At 45.0% G+C, this 15,600-nt stretch overlaps 1 protein-coding gene, 1 long non-coding RNA gene and 1 pseudogene across 2 annotated transcripts; 2 read left to right on the top strand and 1 right to left on the bottom strand.

Moving 5' to 3' along the window:
- Nucleotides 1-1,105: 1,105 nt before the first annotated feature.
- On the bottom strand, nucleotides 1,106-6,622 carry LOC129473840 (uncharacterized). Its single transcript, XR_008654375.2, has 3 exons — nucleotides 5,795-6,622; nucleotides 2,658-2,768; nucleotides 1,106-1,487 (listed from the first exon to the last, which is right to left on the bottom strand). It is a non-coding gene; the product is annotated as an uncharacterized lncRNA (long non-coding RNA).
- A 2,026-nt stretch (nucleotides 6,623-8,648) lies between these two features.
- On the top strand, nucleotides 8,649-10,174 carry LOC129473820 (succinate--CoA ligase [ADP-forming] subunit beta, mitochondrial-like; annotated as a pseudogene).
- A 1,031-nt stretch (nucleotides 10,175-11,205) lies between these two features.
- Nucleotides 11,206-15,251, top strand: LOC129473825 (Krueppel-like factor 3). The gene has a single exon (XM_055264793.2). The coding sequence runs from the start codon at nucleotides 11,450-11,452 to the stop codon at nucleotides 12,485-12,487; it is 1,038 nt and encodes a 345-aa protein (XP_055120768.1). The 5' UTR covers nucleotides 11,206-11,449; the 3' UTR covers nucleotides 12,488-15,251.
- Nucleotides 15,252-15,600: the final 349 nt, after the last annotated feature.

Raw genomic sequence — 15,600 nt, 5'->3', positions numbered from 1 at the left:
GGATTTAATCTGCACTATACATTAAATGGACCTAATAGATATTTACAGCATATTTCATCCAAGAGCTGCAGAATACACATATTTCTTCTCAGCACATGGATCATTCTCAAAGACAGGCCAAATGTTTGGTCACAAAACAAGTCTTAGAACATTCAAAAAATTGAAATAATATCAAGCATCTTCTCTGACAACAATAGAATAAAACTGGAAATTAATTACAAGAGGAATTTTGGAAACTATACAAACACATAGAAATTAAACAATATGCTCCTGAATGCCTGGTGGGTCAATGAAGACATTAGGAAAGAAATTTAAAATTTTTTTAGGGAGAGGGGTGGAGCAAGATGGCTAGATAGAGTACTTCACCAACCGTCCCCCTGCAACAAAGATACCAATCTAACAACTATCTACATTTAAAAAAAGACAAAATCACCTTCACTAGAAACAAAAGTTATGTGAGCACTCACAAAACCTGGTTTTTAACTTCATATAACTGAAAGAAACACTGAAAAGGGTAGGATATTGTCCCGAATTGCCAATGCCGCCCCGGACCCATCCTCCAGCAGCAGCCCTGCAGTGTGGAGAATCATGCACTTGGGAGAGGGAGAACACAGCAATTGTGACACATTGCATTGAACTCAGTGGTGCCGTGATATAGAGTTATATTGGAAGAATGGAGCAATGGGTTTCGTGGTTGGGGTGGGGAAACAGGGAGGAAAGGAACGAAAAAAACACTCGAGGGTAGAAGATGGTACCAGTATGAGAATCAGGTGCCAGTTCCATTCTACTGTGTGTCTAGTCACATTGGTGTAGACGTCCAGGCAGGAGGAGAAGCAAGCTGTGGGATCAGCTACATGTGGGCTTCCAAAGGTAATCCCAGGTGCCACCTCTCCTCCATACTTACTAGGAATCCCAGGGCCTTCCCTGAAGTGACACCATCCTGCATCCTTTGTACCCCTCTTTCCACTTCTTCTCACAGCCTTTCCCCTCCTCCCTCCTTCATTCTCCTGGGCAGGACCCACACTCACCCCACCTCACCTCTCTCTTTTGATCAGTCCCATAGTTTAGAAAGGAACAGAAATGCCAGCTGAGGTCAAGTGTTTTAAAAATTTATTCAGTGCTCTCTGGGCATGCATTTGAGGACAATAACATTTTTTCTGGTCTCAATGCACTTTCACCACATCTGATTTTCAACTGTGTGAGTCAGGACGCCTATATGATCAATCAACCAGGGAAAGAAACTAAGGTCCAGAGCCCTGAGGATGCTTGCCCAAATCACCCTGATTTGGGCAGAACAGGATCTTCCAAGGGCCCTAAGAGTCAGAGGAGACCGCAGCCCCTTGTGTTGTATTCTGCTGCATGCCGGGGAAACTGGATGGAAACGATTCAGATTCTTCCTGCATGAAAAGGGCAACCTGTGTCCTTGGGGATCCTCCAGTGGCCCCAGTTGTTCCTGCTGGGGGTGACCTCGACGCCCGAATCCAACCCTGTAAAATAGGGTGAAATTCAGACATTGCAAGGCATGAAAAATTTTCTTCTGATAGCAAAGTTGAAGGATAACAAAACTGAAGGAGGGAACATACCAAAAAGAGGAGGAAGGAATATACAAAAAATAACAATAACAACAACATCAACGAACAAAAAGAACAAAAAAAAAAACCAAGACATGGGATGTATGAAATCAGGCATCAACCCATAAAAAGGTGAAAGGGCAACAGGACCAGAAAGGAAGAAGGTCACCTGGGTGGGTGGACAGCAGAGGGGAAGCCATCTCCAAGAAGATGACCTTGACAACAGCCACCATGAGTTTAAATGTATTGAGAAGACATTTACTCAACTAAGGGACAGTTGGTGAATTCATTTATTAAGGTTCATGGAAAGTAAGAAAATGAAAATACCAGGCAATTATCAGATCTTGAAAACTTCAACATGTATGGAAAGAAAAACTAATTTAACATGTGGCTCAGGTCTGAGTAGCATTCACATAAGTCAGTAATTTTAATTCTGGCTCTCAGTGCACTCAAAATCTCCACCTGCCTACACGAGGAGGATGAAAATGTGTGTGCTGGGGAAGGTACTATGGACTGAAGGGATTTTGAAAAGTCAATACATAATATCTAAAATGGAAACATTTGAAGTGGCATAAATATATATTATCAAGAGACATAAAAATATGAACTAAAAGGCTTCTATGTGGTTGTTTGCCAGGAAGCTGGTGGCTAGGAAGGATTGAGGGAGAGTAGAGGGGAGACCATGTTTTGGAACAGGGGAAATGAAAGGGAAGCAGGTAGCACCTGGAGCCTGCCTCATGCAGAGAACAGGGTTCCACGCAGTGGTACAGGATCTCAGGGACTTACTGTGGCTGAGGCCACCTGCCCCCAGGACAAGGCCTTGGCACTGAGTCTACTGAAATGTGAGGAGGGAGAAGAGAAGGCCTTCGGACATTTGACCTGAGCAGCCTGGCTTACTCTAGACTCTGTCTTGGCTCCTGTCCAGAGATTAATGTAATAAATTGTCTCTAAATTCATCCAAGGGAGTGGAGTTCCTTCCCCTACTCCTTATCTCCCTCAACACCATCCTTTCTGGAAGTGTTGTTCTGAACATGTTCTCGGATTTGTTTTTATCAGTGGAGAAAGAGAGTATAGAAGAGCACTCACCCAGCAGAGCCAGAGGGAGGCAGCTCCAAAGACTCCAGTGGCCACCAGAGCCCACCACGACCCAGGGCTGGAGGTGCACAGTGAGATCCTCAGCGCAGAGGAAGAAATCTCCTAAGGGTAGGAAGGAAAAACAGAATTAGGAAGCGTTTCCTTACTTCACAGTGAGTGCAAACATGATGGGAAGGAATAGAGGAAAAGGAAGAAATTATAGGGAAAGGTGCTTATTTAGGGGGAGGTGATACTGCAGGAGGGGTACACCAGACCCAGCACTGGCGTGGGGGCTAGGAGAAACAGGTATAACCCTTGACTAGAGAACGGATACTTGAGGATCAGTATAGTTACTAGGTGAAGAGGACTACATACGTTTTAAGGACATTGATGTACATTATAGTGTATCATTGGAAGTTAAGGGAAAAGAAAAGAAACTTCATAAATAAAAACAGGCTGCATGTGGTAAAATCAATAATCAGCCCTGGGACTTGTCGTTTTCAAAACCCTTTATCCAGGTGCGACACCTCTGATGTCCTGGATTCCCCACCCTCTAGCACCCAGTTCCCTCTCCTGTAATGAGACCGGGGTCAGGAGGAGAGATGGACAGATGGGCCCATGCTGAAGGCAGTCAGTCACCTGTGCCTGCAGATGAGAAACCGACGCCTAACCTGACTGAACCTCATGCGGAAAAAGAGTTTGCACCACTAGCCTCCAGCACAGAGATTCCATCCCAGCTCAGTATTTAGTATTTAGAGATTTAGTATTTAGTATTTCGACATTCCTAAATACCGAGGACTCTGCCCAGTCTGGTTTGACCATGCACCTCCTTCCTCACACTGTGGGGCCCCAGCTTTCCCTCCCAATTCCACACCCCCAGATGCTGGTACCATGCTCAGGTTCATCGTGGACACCGCTCCATCCGACATGGCAACACTTTTGATCCAGCCGCTTTCACAACCTCGTTCAGTCTCCTCTGGAGAGAGCCACCGAGCTCTTTGCTGATGAGCTGGGACTAAGGGGAAAGGGCTGCGATCTCGGATGGGGTTGGCAATGGACAGCAAAGTCGTCTTCTAAAGACCAAGCACGCTCTAACTACGGAAATCTAACCACTGACTACTCCAGAAAAGAAAGAAGCCTTTCTACGCAAGGCTGAAACATGAAATACACTAAGTGTTATATTAAGTACACTAGGTACACTAAGTGGTAAACTTGGTAAACTTAGAGCACTAAGTGCACTAAGTACACTAAGTAATAATATTAGTACTAAGTGGCACACTAAGCTGAAACCGCAAACCGCAGCCATCGCAGAGGAACCTCAACTTAAATAGTGTGGAGCGGCCACTGGTTTCAGCGGCTCGTAGTCGCCCCCGCGAGGAAGCGCCCGGGAGTCTTCCTGCCCCGCCCAGCTGTGGCCCAGGGCTCAGGGAACCAGGGCTCTTCTCTCCGAGGTTTGTGGCCTGAGAAACTCTCCGCTCCGAATATGGGCTGGCCTCTCCGGAAAGCCTTGAAACTCAACTCCCGGGTGGGCCAGGAAGGCTGCCCGAGTTGGGAAGCGCCGGCCGGAGCCTTCTTCAAAGTCGAGCTGCTCGCCGCCCTCGAGGCCCAGGCGAGCATGGAGGAGAGACCGGGTCCGCTCAGGCGGGGCCCTTGGTGCCTGGCGACCCCATGAGCCCCCCACCCTCCATTCTGGGCCGGGATGGCCCAATCGGACGCTGTGGGGGTCCGTTTGGAAACCACTCTCTGCTTTGAGGATACGCGGGGAGCTTCCCTGGGAGGAGGAAGCTGTGAAGAGGGGCAGACACGAGGCCTCTGGCCAGCCGTTCCTCGGGTCCAGGCCTCCCTGTGTCCACATCTGGTCTCCCGGCTTTTCACAACAGTGACCTTGACAGCGCCCAGAGTGCGCTGCTTCCGTCCGGTCGGCTCTTCCCCTGCGTGACCGAGAGGGCGCAGCACTGGTGGCTTCAAGAGGTGGCTGTGAGCGCGGGGTTGGGGCCGAGAGCATAGGACCAGAGAGGAGTCGCCAAGCCACCACCGGTCCCGGGGCACCGTCACCGGCCACCGGCTAGGTCAGGCCCCAGATTCGGGTTTGCCCAGCAGGCGCTCGGCGTCCATGCTCCCTCACCACCTTCCTGCCCTCTAAGGAGGACCTGGCCCATTAGGAAGCCAGGGGCGTTCTGTGGACTGGGTGGTCAAAAATGGTGTGTGGGGGAGGGGGTCAACTGAGATTAGACGTGAAAAACCGGGAACCTGGGGACCGCAGGGTTGGGGCCCAGGAGGGGACCGAAGCTTCCATCTAAGACAGGTGACTAAGTGAGGGGCACAGCCGCAACAGGAAGAAAGATTGATTCGTAATTGACTTGTAGGTGTGATCGGTTTTAGTCCCTGTCTGACCACCAGAGGTCTGCAGCTCTATCCTTGGTGACTTCTGAAGGCCCCTGGGGAGAGCTGAGCCCAAGAGACTTTTTAATTCCACAGACGAACTTCGCCTGAGGCAGGTCTCCTCTGTGCCCAGGGAAGGAAGGCTAGACGTGAAGTTACACAGAGAAAAGGTCAAGTCCATTTTTGCTATCCTGTACTGAACACAGATCAATTAACTGGTCCCAGGAGTGATGGCAACAGGCCTATAACTGGTCTCCTAGTTCCTATCCAGCCCTTCCCCCATAAAGTCAGAATCCTGTCCTCTTGGAGCAGTGAATCCCCAGCAGAGGACCTCAGCTCCCAAGCTCCATTCAGCCTGGGCTGCCTGGAACCGGCTACCCTGCCCAGGAGCTGTCAACACCTGGAGCGCAGTGCAGGAAGAATGCAGGGGCGCTTGGCAGGGAGGTGAGTGAGTGCAGATGGGGTTCCTGGAACTCCTTGAGCCCTTGGGTTAGCTCCCACTCAGGCTGTCATGCATGTCCTCACAAGGCCCACTACTGAGCAGGAAGAATGTCCCCAGGAGAGGCAAGGGGTGGGGCCAAGGCAAGTATGGGGTCCCTTGCATTTGTGGCAAAATGGAGAGGGACATGAGAGGCAAGGAGTACTGGCCCTCACATGGAAACCTAGAGCACACGGCCCAAAGGGAATGGGAAGGGAACCACAGCCACGCACGTCCACAGAAGACTTGGCAGATGGGAGAGGGTGGCTTTGAGGACTGAAATCCCTACCTCACAGGACTCTGGATACTTGGACGGTTGCTCCCTCCTGTGCTTCTCTATGAATCTCAGGACTGTGTTTGGGACACTCTCTGCACTCTTATTCTTGTAATTCTCTTCTCTCCGGATGGCCTCCTTTCCCTTGGAGTGCAGCAGTGGCCATCAGATTCTTGGGCTGAAGGTCACTGGGTGACTGTGGGATTCTGGGGCAGTTACTTCCGTTTCTTAGCCACCCCATGCTTTATAAAACTGAGCTCCACAGTCATACTCATCTCTCCCAGTGAAGCTCAAAGGAATTATTAATAAAAAACACAAAAACATAAATGGAATGATGTTTATGGAACCAATTGATTAACGTGGAAAAGTATGGGCTTCCCAGTTTTCTGCCCTTCGCGAGAACTTAATCCTAAAACACTGATCTCACGTCAACCTTCTGCCTTAACTGGGAATTGCTGTGGCCAGTCTGTTCTAAGGGCATCCCGTGAGCCCCTAGGGATGGAGAACAGAAGGCCACTTTTCCTAAACACACACGTGGCTCTGTCCTGGCCAGATCAGGGGACTTCCAGTGTCCTTCCTGAGTCACACCGAGGTAAACTGCACAGACCAGAAACCCACATTTTAAAAAGAATAAAATAAAATAAGTGGCCTGTAGTGTGTGGGCTGCGGTTGGTGTGGGCTTCCGGCTTGGTCGCGGGTGTCTGCATGGTTCAGCCCCGGGGCTTTTGTGTCAGGTCTGCCCTGGCTTTGTGTCCGCGAGTTTTTGCCCTGCTCCGCGGCGCTCTTCCGGGGCGGGAGACGCGAGGCCCGGGCGAGCTCGGGCGGGACCGGAGGCTGTGAAGGCTGCCGGGAGCGGAACTCGCAGTTCCTGGATATGCCAACGTTCCTGGAAGATCCTGGGTCCTGACGAAAGACAAGTTGAAGAGTGAGTTGGTCGCCATTAAAGTAAGGCTCCCGGCCCGGAGCAGCGCAGAGACCAGGACACACAGCTCCGCCTGCAGCACTCGGCCCTGCCTCTACCGGCCGCGGCGCCGAGGGCGAGCGCCCCGCCTCCCCCAGCTGCGCGGAACTCGAGCTCACCCTGGTCCTGGCTCCAGAGCCGGGCCACCCGCAGCAGGAAAGCCACGAAGAAAACGGTTCAACCCAGACCAAAAGATAAAGCTGATCTCGAGGTAACCGCGCTCACTAATGAAGATCTCGTGGACCCGCTTGCGAGGTATGAAGAGAAATCTAGTCCTACTGGAGAACAACCAGGAAGCGATGTGAGAAAAAAACCTTGAAACTGAAGTAACCAGGAGGATCTGTCGCCCAGGCTGGAATGCAGTGGCGCGATCTCGGCTCACTGCGGCCTCCGCCTCCCGGGTTCCAGAGATTCTCGTGCCTCAGCCTCCCGAGTGGCTAGAACCACAGGCATGCGCCACCTCTCCTGGCTACGTTTTTTGTTTTTTTTGTTTTTTGGTTTTTTTTGTTTGTATTTTTGTTAGAGACGGGCTTTCCCCGTGTTGTCCAGGCTGGTCTCCAACTCCTGAGCTCAAGGGATCCGCCCATCTCGGCGGATTAACAATTTAATCTTCAGCAGAAAATGGAAGGCAGAATTGAAATAAAGGTTCTAATAGATAATGTGACAATGAAGAAGACTAAAGTAAAGATCAAGCTTGAGAAGACAGAACAACTAAAGGGCAGAGCAGAGACTCCAGTAACACTGAAGCAAAGAAGACTTGAGATAGTCAGAGCTATTCTCACGCTGGAATAACTGAGACTGAACGCACAAGTGGAGCTTCAGAAGGCGGAGCTCTGCAGGCCTGGAGTAGGGAGTCTACCAGAGACCGGAGGAGAAGGCCAAGGAAGAGGGTGGAAACCAGAACATTTTCGAATAGATGGTGCAGTAATTTCAGAGAGTGCTCCCACAGTTGAAACTCTAATGGCTTCAGGACACAAAACCTTAGTTGTCAGTAGGGTGACTGGAAATTCCAAGCATGCAGCTCCTATTCTGCAACTCAGTAAATTTTCAAACATACCCCAAACTCCAAAGAGACCATTGGGGGAAAAAAAAAAGAATAAAGAAGAGTAGAAAGGGATATTCTTAAGGAAATGTTGCCCTATGAAGCATCTACACCAACAGGAATTGCTGCAGACCAGTCAAAGGGGCTACAGGCAGGCCATTAGAACTCAGTGAGTTCAGGATGGCAGAATCTTTTTCATCTAAATATGTTCCTAAGTGTGTTCCCTTAGCAGATGTCAAGTCAGAAAAGACAAAAAAGGAGTGAGCCATTTCCTTATGGACAAAAATTTTGCTGTTTGTTGTAGTAGATTTTGTTTGTTTGTTTTTTGGTCTATCAAGCTATAGAAACCAACCAAGGAAATCTTTTCTCTAATGTTCTTCCTGATGACTCTAGAAGCCCAGCTGAATGGAATCCACTTGGCACATTCAAGTTGGTCTCCTGTTTTTAATAACTGTATTGAAAAACACTTGTGTACACTTGTTGACTCAAAGAACTTTAAAAAAGGTGATTTCACCTGAATAAATGTAGTATTCCATGAAAAGCAAACAAAATGTATATAAATGAACTTCATTAGAGTGTTTTTGAACTCTGGACTAGCAGGAGATCACTTCATGCCATACGAAAATCTTTTTTAGCTCTGAAAATTTTGTAGTCTTTTTAAAATTTTTTCTTCTCATTATCCAAACCCATGCAGGGTTTCTTTAAAATGTGGACATCTGGTTTCATTTTTGAAAAAAGACACATATATATATACACATATATATTTTGTGGAAACAAGAAGGGAAAAACATGGTAATATAGTATGAAGTTACACATTTAAATACTTTGAATTCTTACAGAAAAGAGTGTAAGAATTATCTTCTGCTGAATAAAAACTTTAAAGACATGGGAGACAATTAAATTTGGTAAAAGAAAAAGTAACATGGTTGTACTTTTTGTAACTGCAACAAAATTTGATGGTGTTTATGAGGAAAAGTACAGCAATAATCTCTTCTGTAACTTGTATTAATAATAATGTTAGACTCAGAAATGCTGGCCTCCTTGTTCTTCGGCCAGCTGTTGGTGGCCGCCACCCTTCGGACCACACTGAGGGCCGCTGCTCAGGTTCTGGAAAGTTCTGGATTGTTTATTAACCATGGACTCCAAGTACAGCAGCAACAGCAAAGGAATCTCTCACTACATGAATACAGGAGCATGGAATTATTGCAAGAAAGTGGTGTCTCTGTTCCCAAAGGATATGTGGCAAAGTGACCAGATGAAGCTTATGCAATTGCCAAAAAATTAGGTTCAAAAGATGTTGTGATGAAGGCACAGGTTTTAGCTGGTGGTGAAGGAAAAGGAACACTTGAAAGTGGCCTCAAAGGAGGAGTGAAGATGGTTTTCTCTCCAGAAGAAGCAAAAGCTGTTTCTTCACAAATTATTAAGAAATAGTTGTTTACCAAGCAAATGGGAGAATAGGGCAGAATATGCAATCAGGTATTGGTCTGTGAGTGAAAACATCCCGAGAGAGTGCTACTTTGCAATAACAATGGAAAGGTCATTTCAAGGTCTTGTATTAATAGGAAGTTCACATAGTGGGGTCAACATTGAAGACGTTGCTGCTGAGACTCCTGAAGCAATAATTAAAGTACCTATTGATATTGTAGAAAGCATCAAAAAGGAATAAGCTTGCACAGAAGATGGGATTTCCATCTAATATTGTGGCTTCAGCAGCAGAAAACATGATCAAGCTTTACAGCCTTTTTCTGAAATACGGTGCAACCGTGGTAGAAATAAATCCAACGATGGAAGATTCAGATGGAGCTGTATTGTGTATTGATGCAAAGATCAGTTTTGACTCTAATTCAGCCTATCACCAAAAGAAAATCTTTGATCTATAGGACTGGATCCAGGAAGATGAAAGGAACAAAGATACTGCTAAGGCAGATCTCAACTACATTGGCCTCGATGGAAGTATAGGCTGCCTAGTAAATGGTGCTAGTTTGGCTATGGCCACAATGGATATAATAAAACTTCATGGAGAGACTCCAGCCAACTTCCTTGATGTTGGTGGTGGTGCTACAGTCCATCAAGTAACAGAAGCATTTAAGCTTATCACTTCAGATAAAAAGGTACTGGCTATTCTGGTCAACATTTGTGGAGGAATCATGCACTGTGATATTATAGCAAAGGGTATAGTCATGGCAGTAAAAGGTTTGGAAATTAAAATACCTGTTGTGGTACAGTTACAAGGTACATGAGTTGATGATGTTAAGGCACTAAAAGCAGACAGTGGACTTAAAATATTTGCTTGTGATGATTTGGTGGAAGCTGCTAGAGTGGTTGTAAGGCTCTCTGAAATAGTGAAGCGAAGCAAGCACATGCGGATGTGAAATTTCCATTGCCAATATGATCTGAAAACCCAGTGATGGCTGAAGGTGTTAAATGTGCTACAATCATTAAGGATACTGTGTTCTGTGTTATTGTTCTTTTAAGTGTGTGGAGATTGTAGTTGCCATCTAGGCACACAAACATTTAAAAGCATTTGGCTTGCATTTAATTCTACCATTCAGAATGGACTGTTTGTAGGAAGCAAGTATAATGCAAATATCTTCTTTATTTTGTCACAGCCAGTCTTTTTTGCTTCTCCTACAAAATGCAACTTGCAATATGACAGTTTATTATTGTTGGATACAAAGTTCTTCATTGATAAGAGTCCTATAAATAAAATAAACATGAAGATAAAGCTTTATTCTTCAGTGTTAAAATACAGTATATCTAATAACTAGCCTCATTAGTAGACCAGTATATTAAAACAATGCTTTATGTAAAAAGTGTTTATCTTCAGCACCAAATACATAATAAACGTAACAATCACTATTTATAAACAGAGCTTTCAAACACTCCTCAGAAAATCAAAATACTTCTAAGTATTTTGATGAAGTAACTTTGTAATTATTTGAACATTGTTTTAATCATTAGGAAATGCTAATAACTGCAAGTATTCATGATTCTGTGGTATTAAGAAGCACTCGTAGGTTTGTTTCAAATAAAGGCATATTTACCAAGGGAAAAAGATAGTAATGTTATTATTGTAGCCCTATCATACTCACTTTTTAAACGACTGGCTTTTAAAAGTATCATGAAAGTCGTACTTCAGTAAAACCCATTTAAGTACAGTTGATGTTTAGCAGGGATGTTTTAGTGCAGCATATACATGCTTTAGAGAACTGTTGGCTGGCTGTACATGTTTTTAAAAGCTGTTAGCTAGCTATGAGGCTACAGTTGAAAATTACACTTTTTATGAGAAATTGTAAACACTGGTCTTATATTTCATCTGGATTCCTTATTGTGTCATCTTCTGTTAACAAAAACGAATTTTCCCAGTTTTTTTGCCTTATATTTCCCAGCACAATTTGATTTAAAAGTACAAAAAGTAGAGGGGAGCCAGGAGCGGAGCCGCGCGGAGCCGGGGCCCGAGCCGGAGCGCAGCGAGAGCGCCCGCCGCACGCGCGCCCGTCCCCGTCCCCTGCGGCCGCCAACGCCACCCGGACTGGAGCCCTGACATTGCTGCGCTCGGGGGGCTCCAGGCAGCCCGGATCGGGGCCTTTATTTCTCGTCAGCGACGCCCCGCACCGCGCCTCGCAAAGCCGAACACCAGAGCACCCTAGAAGGTTTAACTAAAAGAATGCTCATGTTTGACCCAGTTCCTGTCAAGCAAGAGGCCATGGACCCTATCTCAGTGTCATACCCATCTAATTACATGGAATCCATGAAGCCTAACAAGTATGGGGTCATCTACTCCACACCATTGCCTGAGAAGTTCTTTCAGACCCCAGAAGGCCTGTCGCACGGAATACAGATGGAGCCAGTGGACCTCACGGTGAACAAGCGGAGTTCACCCCCTTCGGCTGGAAATTCACACTCCTCTCTGAAGTTCCCGTCCTCACACCGGAGAGCCTCGCCTGGGTTGAGCATGCCTTCTTCCAGCCCACCGATAAAAAAATACTCACCCCCTTCTCCAGGCGTGCAGCCCTTCGGCGTGCCACTGTCCATGCCACCAGTGATGGCAGCTGCCCTCTTGCGGCACGGAATACGGAGCCCGGGGATCCTGCCCGTCATCCAGCCGGTGGTGGTGCAGCCCGTCCCCTTTATGTACACGAGTCACCTCCAGCAGCCTCTCATGGTCTCCTTGTCGGAGGAGATGGAAAATTCCAGTAGTAGCATGCAAGTACCTGTAATTGAATCATATGAGAAGCCTATATCACAGAAAAAAATTAAAATAGAACCTGGGATCAAACCACAGAGGACAGATTATTATCCTGAAGAAATGTCACCCCCCTTAATGAACTCAGTGTCCCCCCCGCAAGCATTGTTGCAAGAGAATCACCCTTCGGTCATCGTGCAGCCTGGGAAGAGACCTTTACCTGTGGAATCCCCGGATACTCAAAGGAAGCGGAGGATACACAGATGTGATTATGATGGATGCAACAAAGTGTACACTAAAAGCTCCCACTTGAAAGCACACAGAAGAACACACACAGGGGAAAAGCCCTACAAATGTACATGGGAAGGGTGCACATGGAAGTTTGCTCGGTCTGATGAACTAACAAGACATTTCCGAAAACATACTGGAATCAAACCTTTCCAGTGCCCGGACTGTGACCGCAGCTTCTCCCGTTCTGACCATCTTGCCCTCCATAGGAAACGCCACATGCTAGTCTGATTGCCTCTGTGTCCTGCCTCAGCGTGACTCCCCACTCACCTGGCTCTCTCTCTGTCCTGCCTCCCATTATCTAACACATTTTTTACATGTACATTTTAATTTGATTCAGCTGGTCTGAATCTCTGAATTTATATCATCCAAAACTTCCATATGGTCAGTAGTAGATGTTCTCTAATCCTCCCTCTCCTTACCACGGGTCAGACCTAAAGAATGTGAACACTTTTTTTTTTTTTTCTGGGGATGCTAAGCAAACCCTTCTTATAGATACGTTTAATGTAATAAGAACAAGGGAACATGTAAACTAACATAACCAACTGTCAGTTCTCCATGTATTCCTCAAAAGAATGTCAGAGTAAATGTATTAGAAATACAGTATCCAGACTGCTAGTCCTTGCCAGAGACATTCTTACCTCTGCCCTGTGATAATATTTTATGCTTGACAGTGAAAACAGGTGTGGCCCCTTGCACGGGTTAGCTAGAAGTACAGCAAGATTTCAAGCTAGTGCAGTCACCTCTTCCGTCATTCTTCACAAATCTTGTCAACCTGGATCTTAGACTTCATCTGAATCAAGTTCTTTGCCCTCCTTTGTGCCTGCAGCTCATATGGAGGTCTTTGCCACCAATGGGAGATGAGCGCAAACTTTCCATCTAGGTGGGTGATGTGTAGCAGTTCAAGGGAAGGGTGCTGTGTTTTCATAGCATGGAGTCGGAGGAGAGGGCCATTTAGCACGGGGGAGCAGAAGAGGCAATTCCTCCTGGGCTAGGGGTTGTCAGTGAGGTTTCAACATTTTGTTAGCTGTGTGCAGCATTCCCAGAGCTTCAGTCTCTGTGCATACTCAGCTTTGCAGAACCATGCTGCAAAGCCATATACCGATAGGGTTATCCATGCAACTATCTCCATTCCTACAATGTCCTTAATATGAGATCATCAAACATTGATAGCAGGGACTCCATGGAATATTTGCCCAGTAATGATAAGAAATCTCTTGGGTAAGAGTGTGGATGGTTCTTCTTTTACCCAATCTGCTTATAGCTTTTTTTGTAAACAGGGAAATGTTGAGTGGTACTTGTATTCCCTTATCAAATTAATCACATAGCTTTTATACAGAAACTCTTCTGTGTGAGCTGTTAAGGTGCCAAATTGGCTGTCATTTGTATTCATGACACATACCATAAAGCATCTGCTAATGCTTTAATGGATTGATTCAATTAAGACCTGAGTGACACTATTTGTAAATATAACTAGTTGTGAAGCACACATACCTTTATTTTGGGAATTTATGAAAAAATATAGAAAACCACAGATCAGGGATTCATATATGTAGCTCAAAAATTCCCAAAAGTTTACTGTTAGAGTTGGCAATTTCCTATCACTATTTCAGTGTCAGAACAAACTGAAAATAATGGCTCGTGTTTATGTTGAAGATAAATAGCACCATTATTGGGGGAAGTTATTCAAAAGCAGGCTTTTGAACACCATAGTCTAAATGCTAATAAAAATAATTCATACATAGAAATGTCATTGGTCCTGAATTTGAAGAAAGTGAGCAACAGTAGTTAAATGTGGGTGCATATAACCAAATTCCCCTTCATCAAGAATGGGGGAGAAGAGAGAAGAAGAATGAAATCCTGAAGATTCATCCCAGCCACAACTCAGGATCCAACACAACTTTAACTGGGAGGAATACATTGTTTGATCATTTTTAAAACATCTGTGAATGAGTGATTCCGGAGGCCTGTGAATTGTGTGGGGAGCTTACTTTGATGGCACTATGTTAATAAAAGTTGTAGGGACTGTGCACCTAAGAGGTCCCACTCATCCGCCCTGTGAACCAGCTGTAAAGAAATGTAGTTGAGAAATGCAAAGAAATGTGTTATCTTGGCACTTGGGTTTGATTTTCCTTTTTTTTAAGCACTGCAAAATTTCTTTAGGATATTAAAACATCCTAATTGGGCTGTTTTTTTGTTTTGTTTTGTTTTGTTTTTCAGCTAAAGGCAAAGAGAATTTTTTTTTTCAGCTGAAGTTTTTCTTTTTTGCAACTATGACATGAATTGAGTGATAAGATGGCTCTTTGAAAAGTAGACATTGTCTGTGTTGTAAATGCTTAGTCATATTCATGGCAAAGTGTTCATTTCTTGAGATGGTTCTTTCACAACACACAAGAATCAAGATGGAACGCAAGGAAAATCTTTTTGTTTTGACCGAGGTAACCAGTTTGTGTGTGTTCCAATCCACAGAGAAGTGGGGAAAGGGCGAGAAAGGATCAGATTGATCTGGGATCAGCTTTGAGCCTGAGTTCAGTGAATAGCCTCATGGGCATCTCATGGAATTGATGCATTTGCTGTGGCATATTTAAATTTTGTTCAAAAGATTTTAAGCAAGACCTTGCGAAGACTCTTAACGTTACTGTTCAGCTTGCTTAGATTGTGTTAACAGTTCATTTAACAAAGATCCATTTTAACTCTGGAACAAAAGCAACCCAGAGCGGCCATTCTCTATTCCCATGCTGGTCAATATGCTTTCATTACAAATTGGCCCTTACCAAACTTTTCTTATATATATATTTGTATTTTACTATGATAGTTGAGAAATTTAGCCTCTTAGTCATTTTTAGCTGTTATTGTGGAAGACCTCAAATACAAGATTAGATGCCCTTGAACGTGTTTTAATGATGTGTGTCATGTTACTATCAATGGTGATTTCAATCACAATATTTTAAATTGATGAGAATGATTTGTAAACATGAAGTTGCTATTATGTAAATTCTGTTTGTTATAGAGTTTCTTCAATTGTTACCCAAGTGTCATCCTAGAGAAGTCAGAAGAATCGGAATCCATCGTATTTTAGAGTTATGTGAATCTACATCATAAATGGGCATTAACATTCTAAATTGCTTGGTTTGGAGAATGTGTTAGCAGCATAGCTATATTCAACTAGGGAGATGCTAAATACACAGAAGTTTCAAGAGCCTTGGAACAGAATTACAGGGGAACTATACATGTATATGTATATTTTATTAAACACCCATCTGCACTATCAGTATTGCACTAATGTGGAATTTGAAAGACTATTTTGCCGATACTGTATATATGCGCATCATTCCTGATTAGAT

This window comes from Symphalangus syndactylus, chromosome 23 (genome assembly GCF_028878055.3).
Source record: "Symphalangus syndactylus isolate Jambi chromosome 23, NHGRI_mSymSyn1-v2.1_pri, whole genome shotgun sequence".
Classification (NCBI taxonomy): domain Eukaryota; kingdom Metazoa; phylum Chordata; class Mammalia; order Primates; family Hylobatidae; genus Symphalangus; species Symphalangus syndactylus.
The sequence above is the reverse complement of the archived record's forward strand: the minus strand, read 5'-3'. Positions and strand labels throughout refer to the sequence as shown.

Coding starts and splice junctions, on each gene's coding strand:
- LOC129473825 (XM_055264793.2), top strand. CDS start 11,450: ATGCTCATGTTTGACCCAGTTCCTGTCAAGCAAGAGGCCATGGACCCT.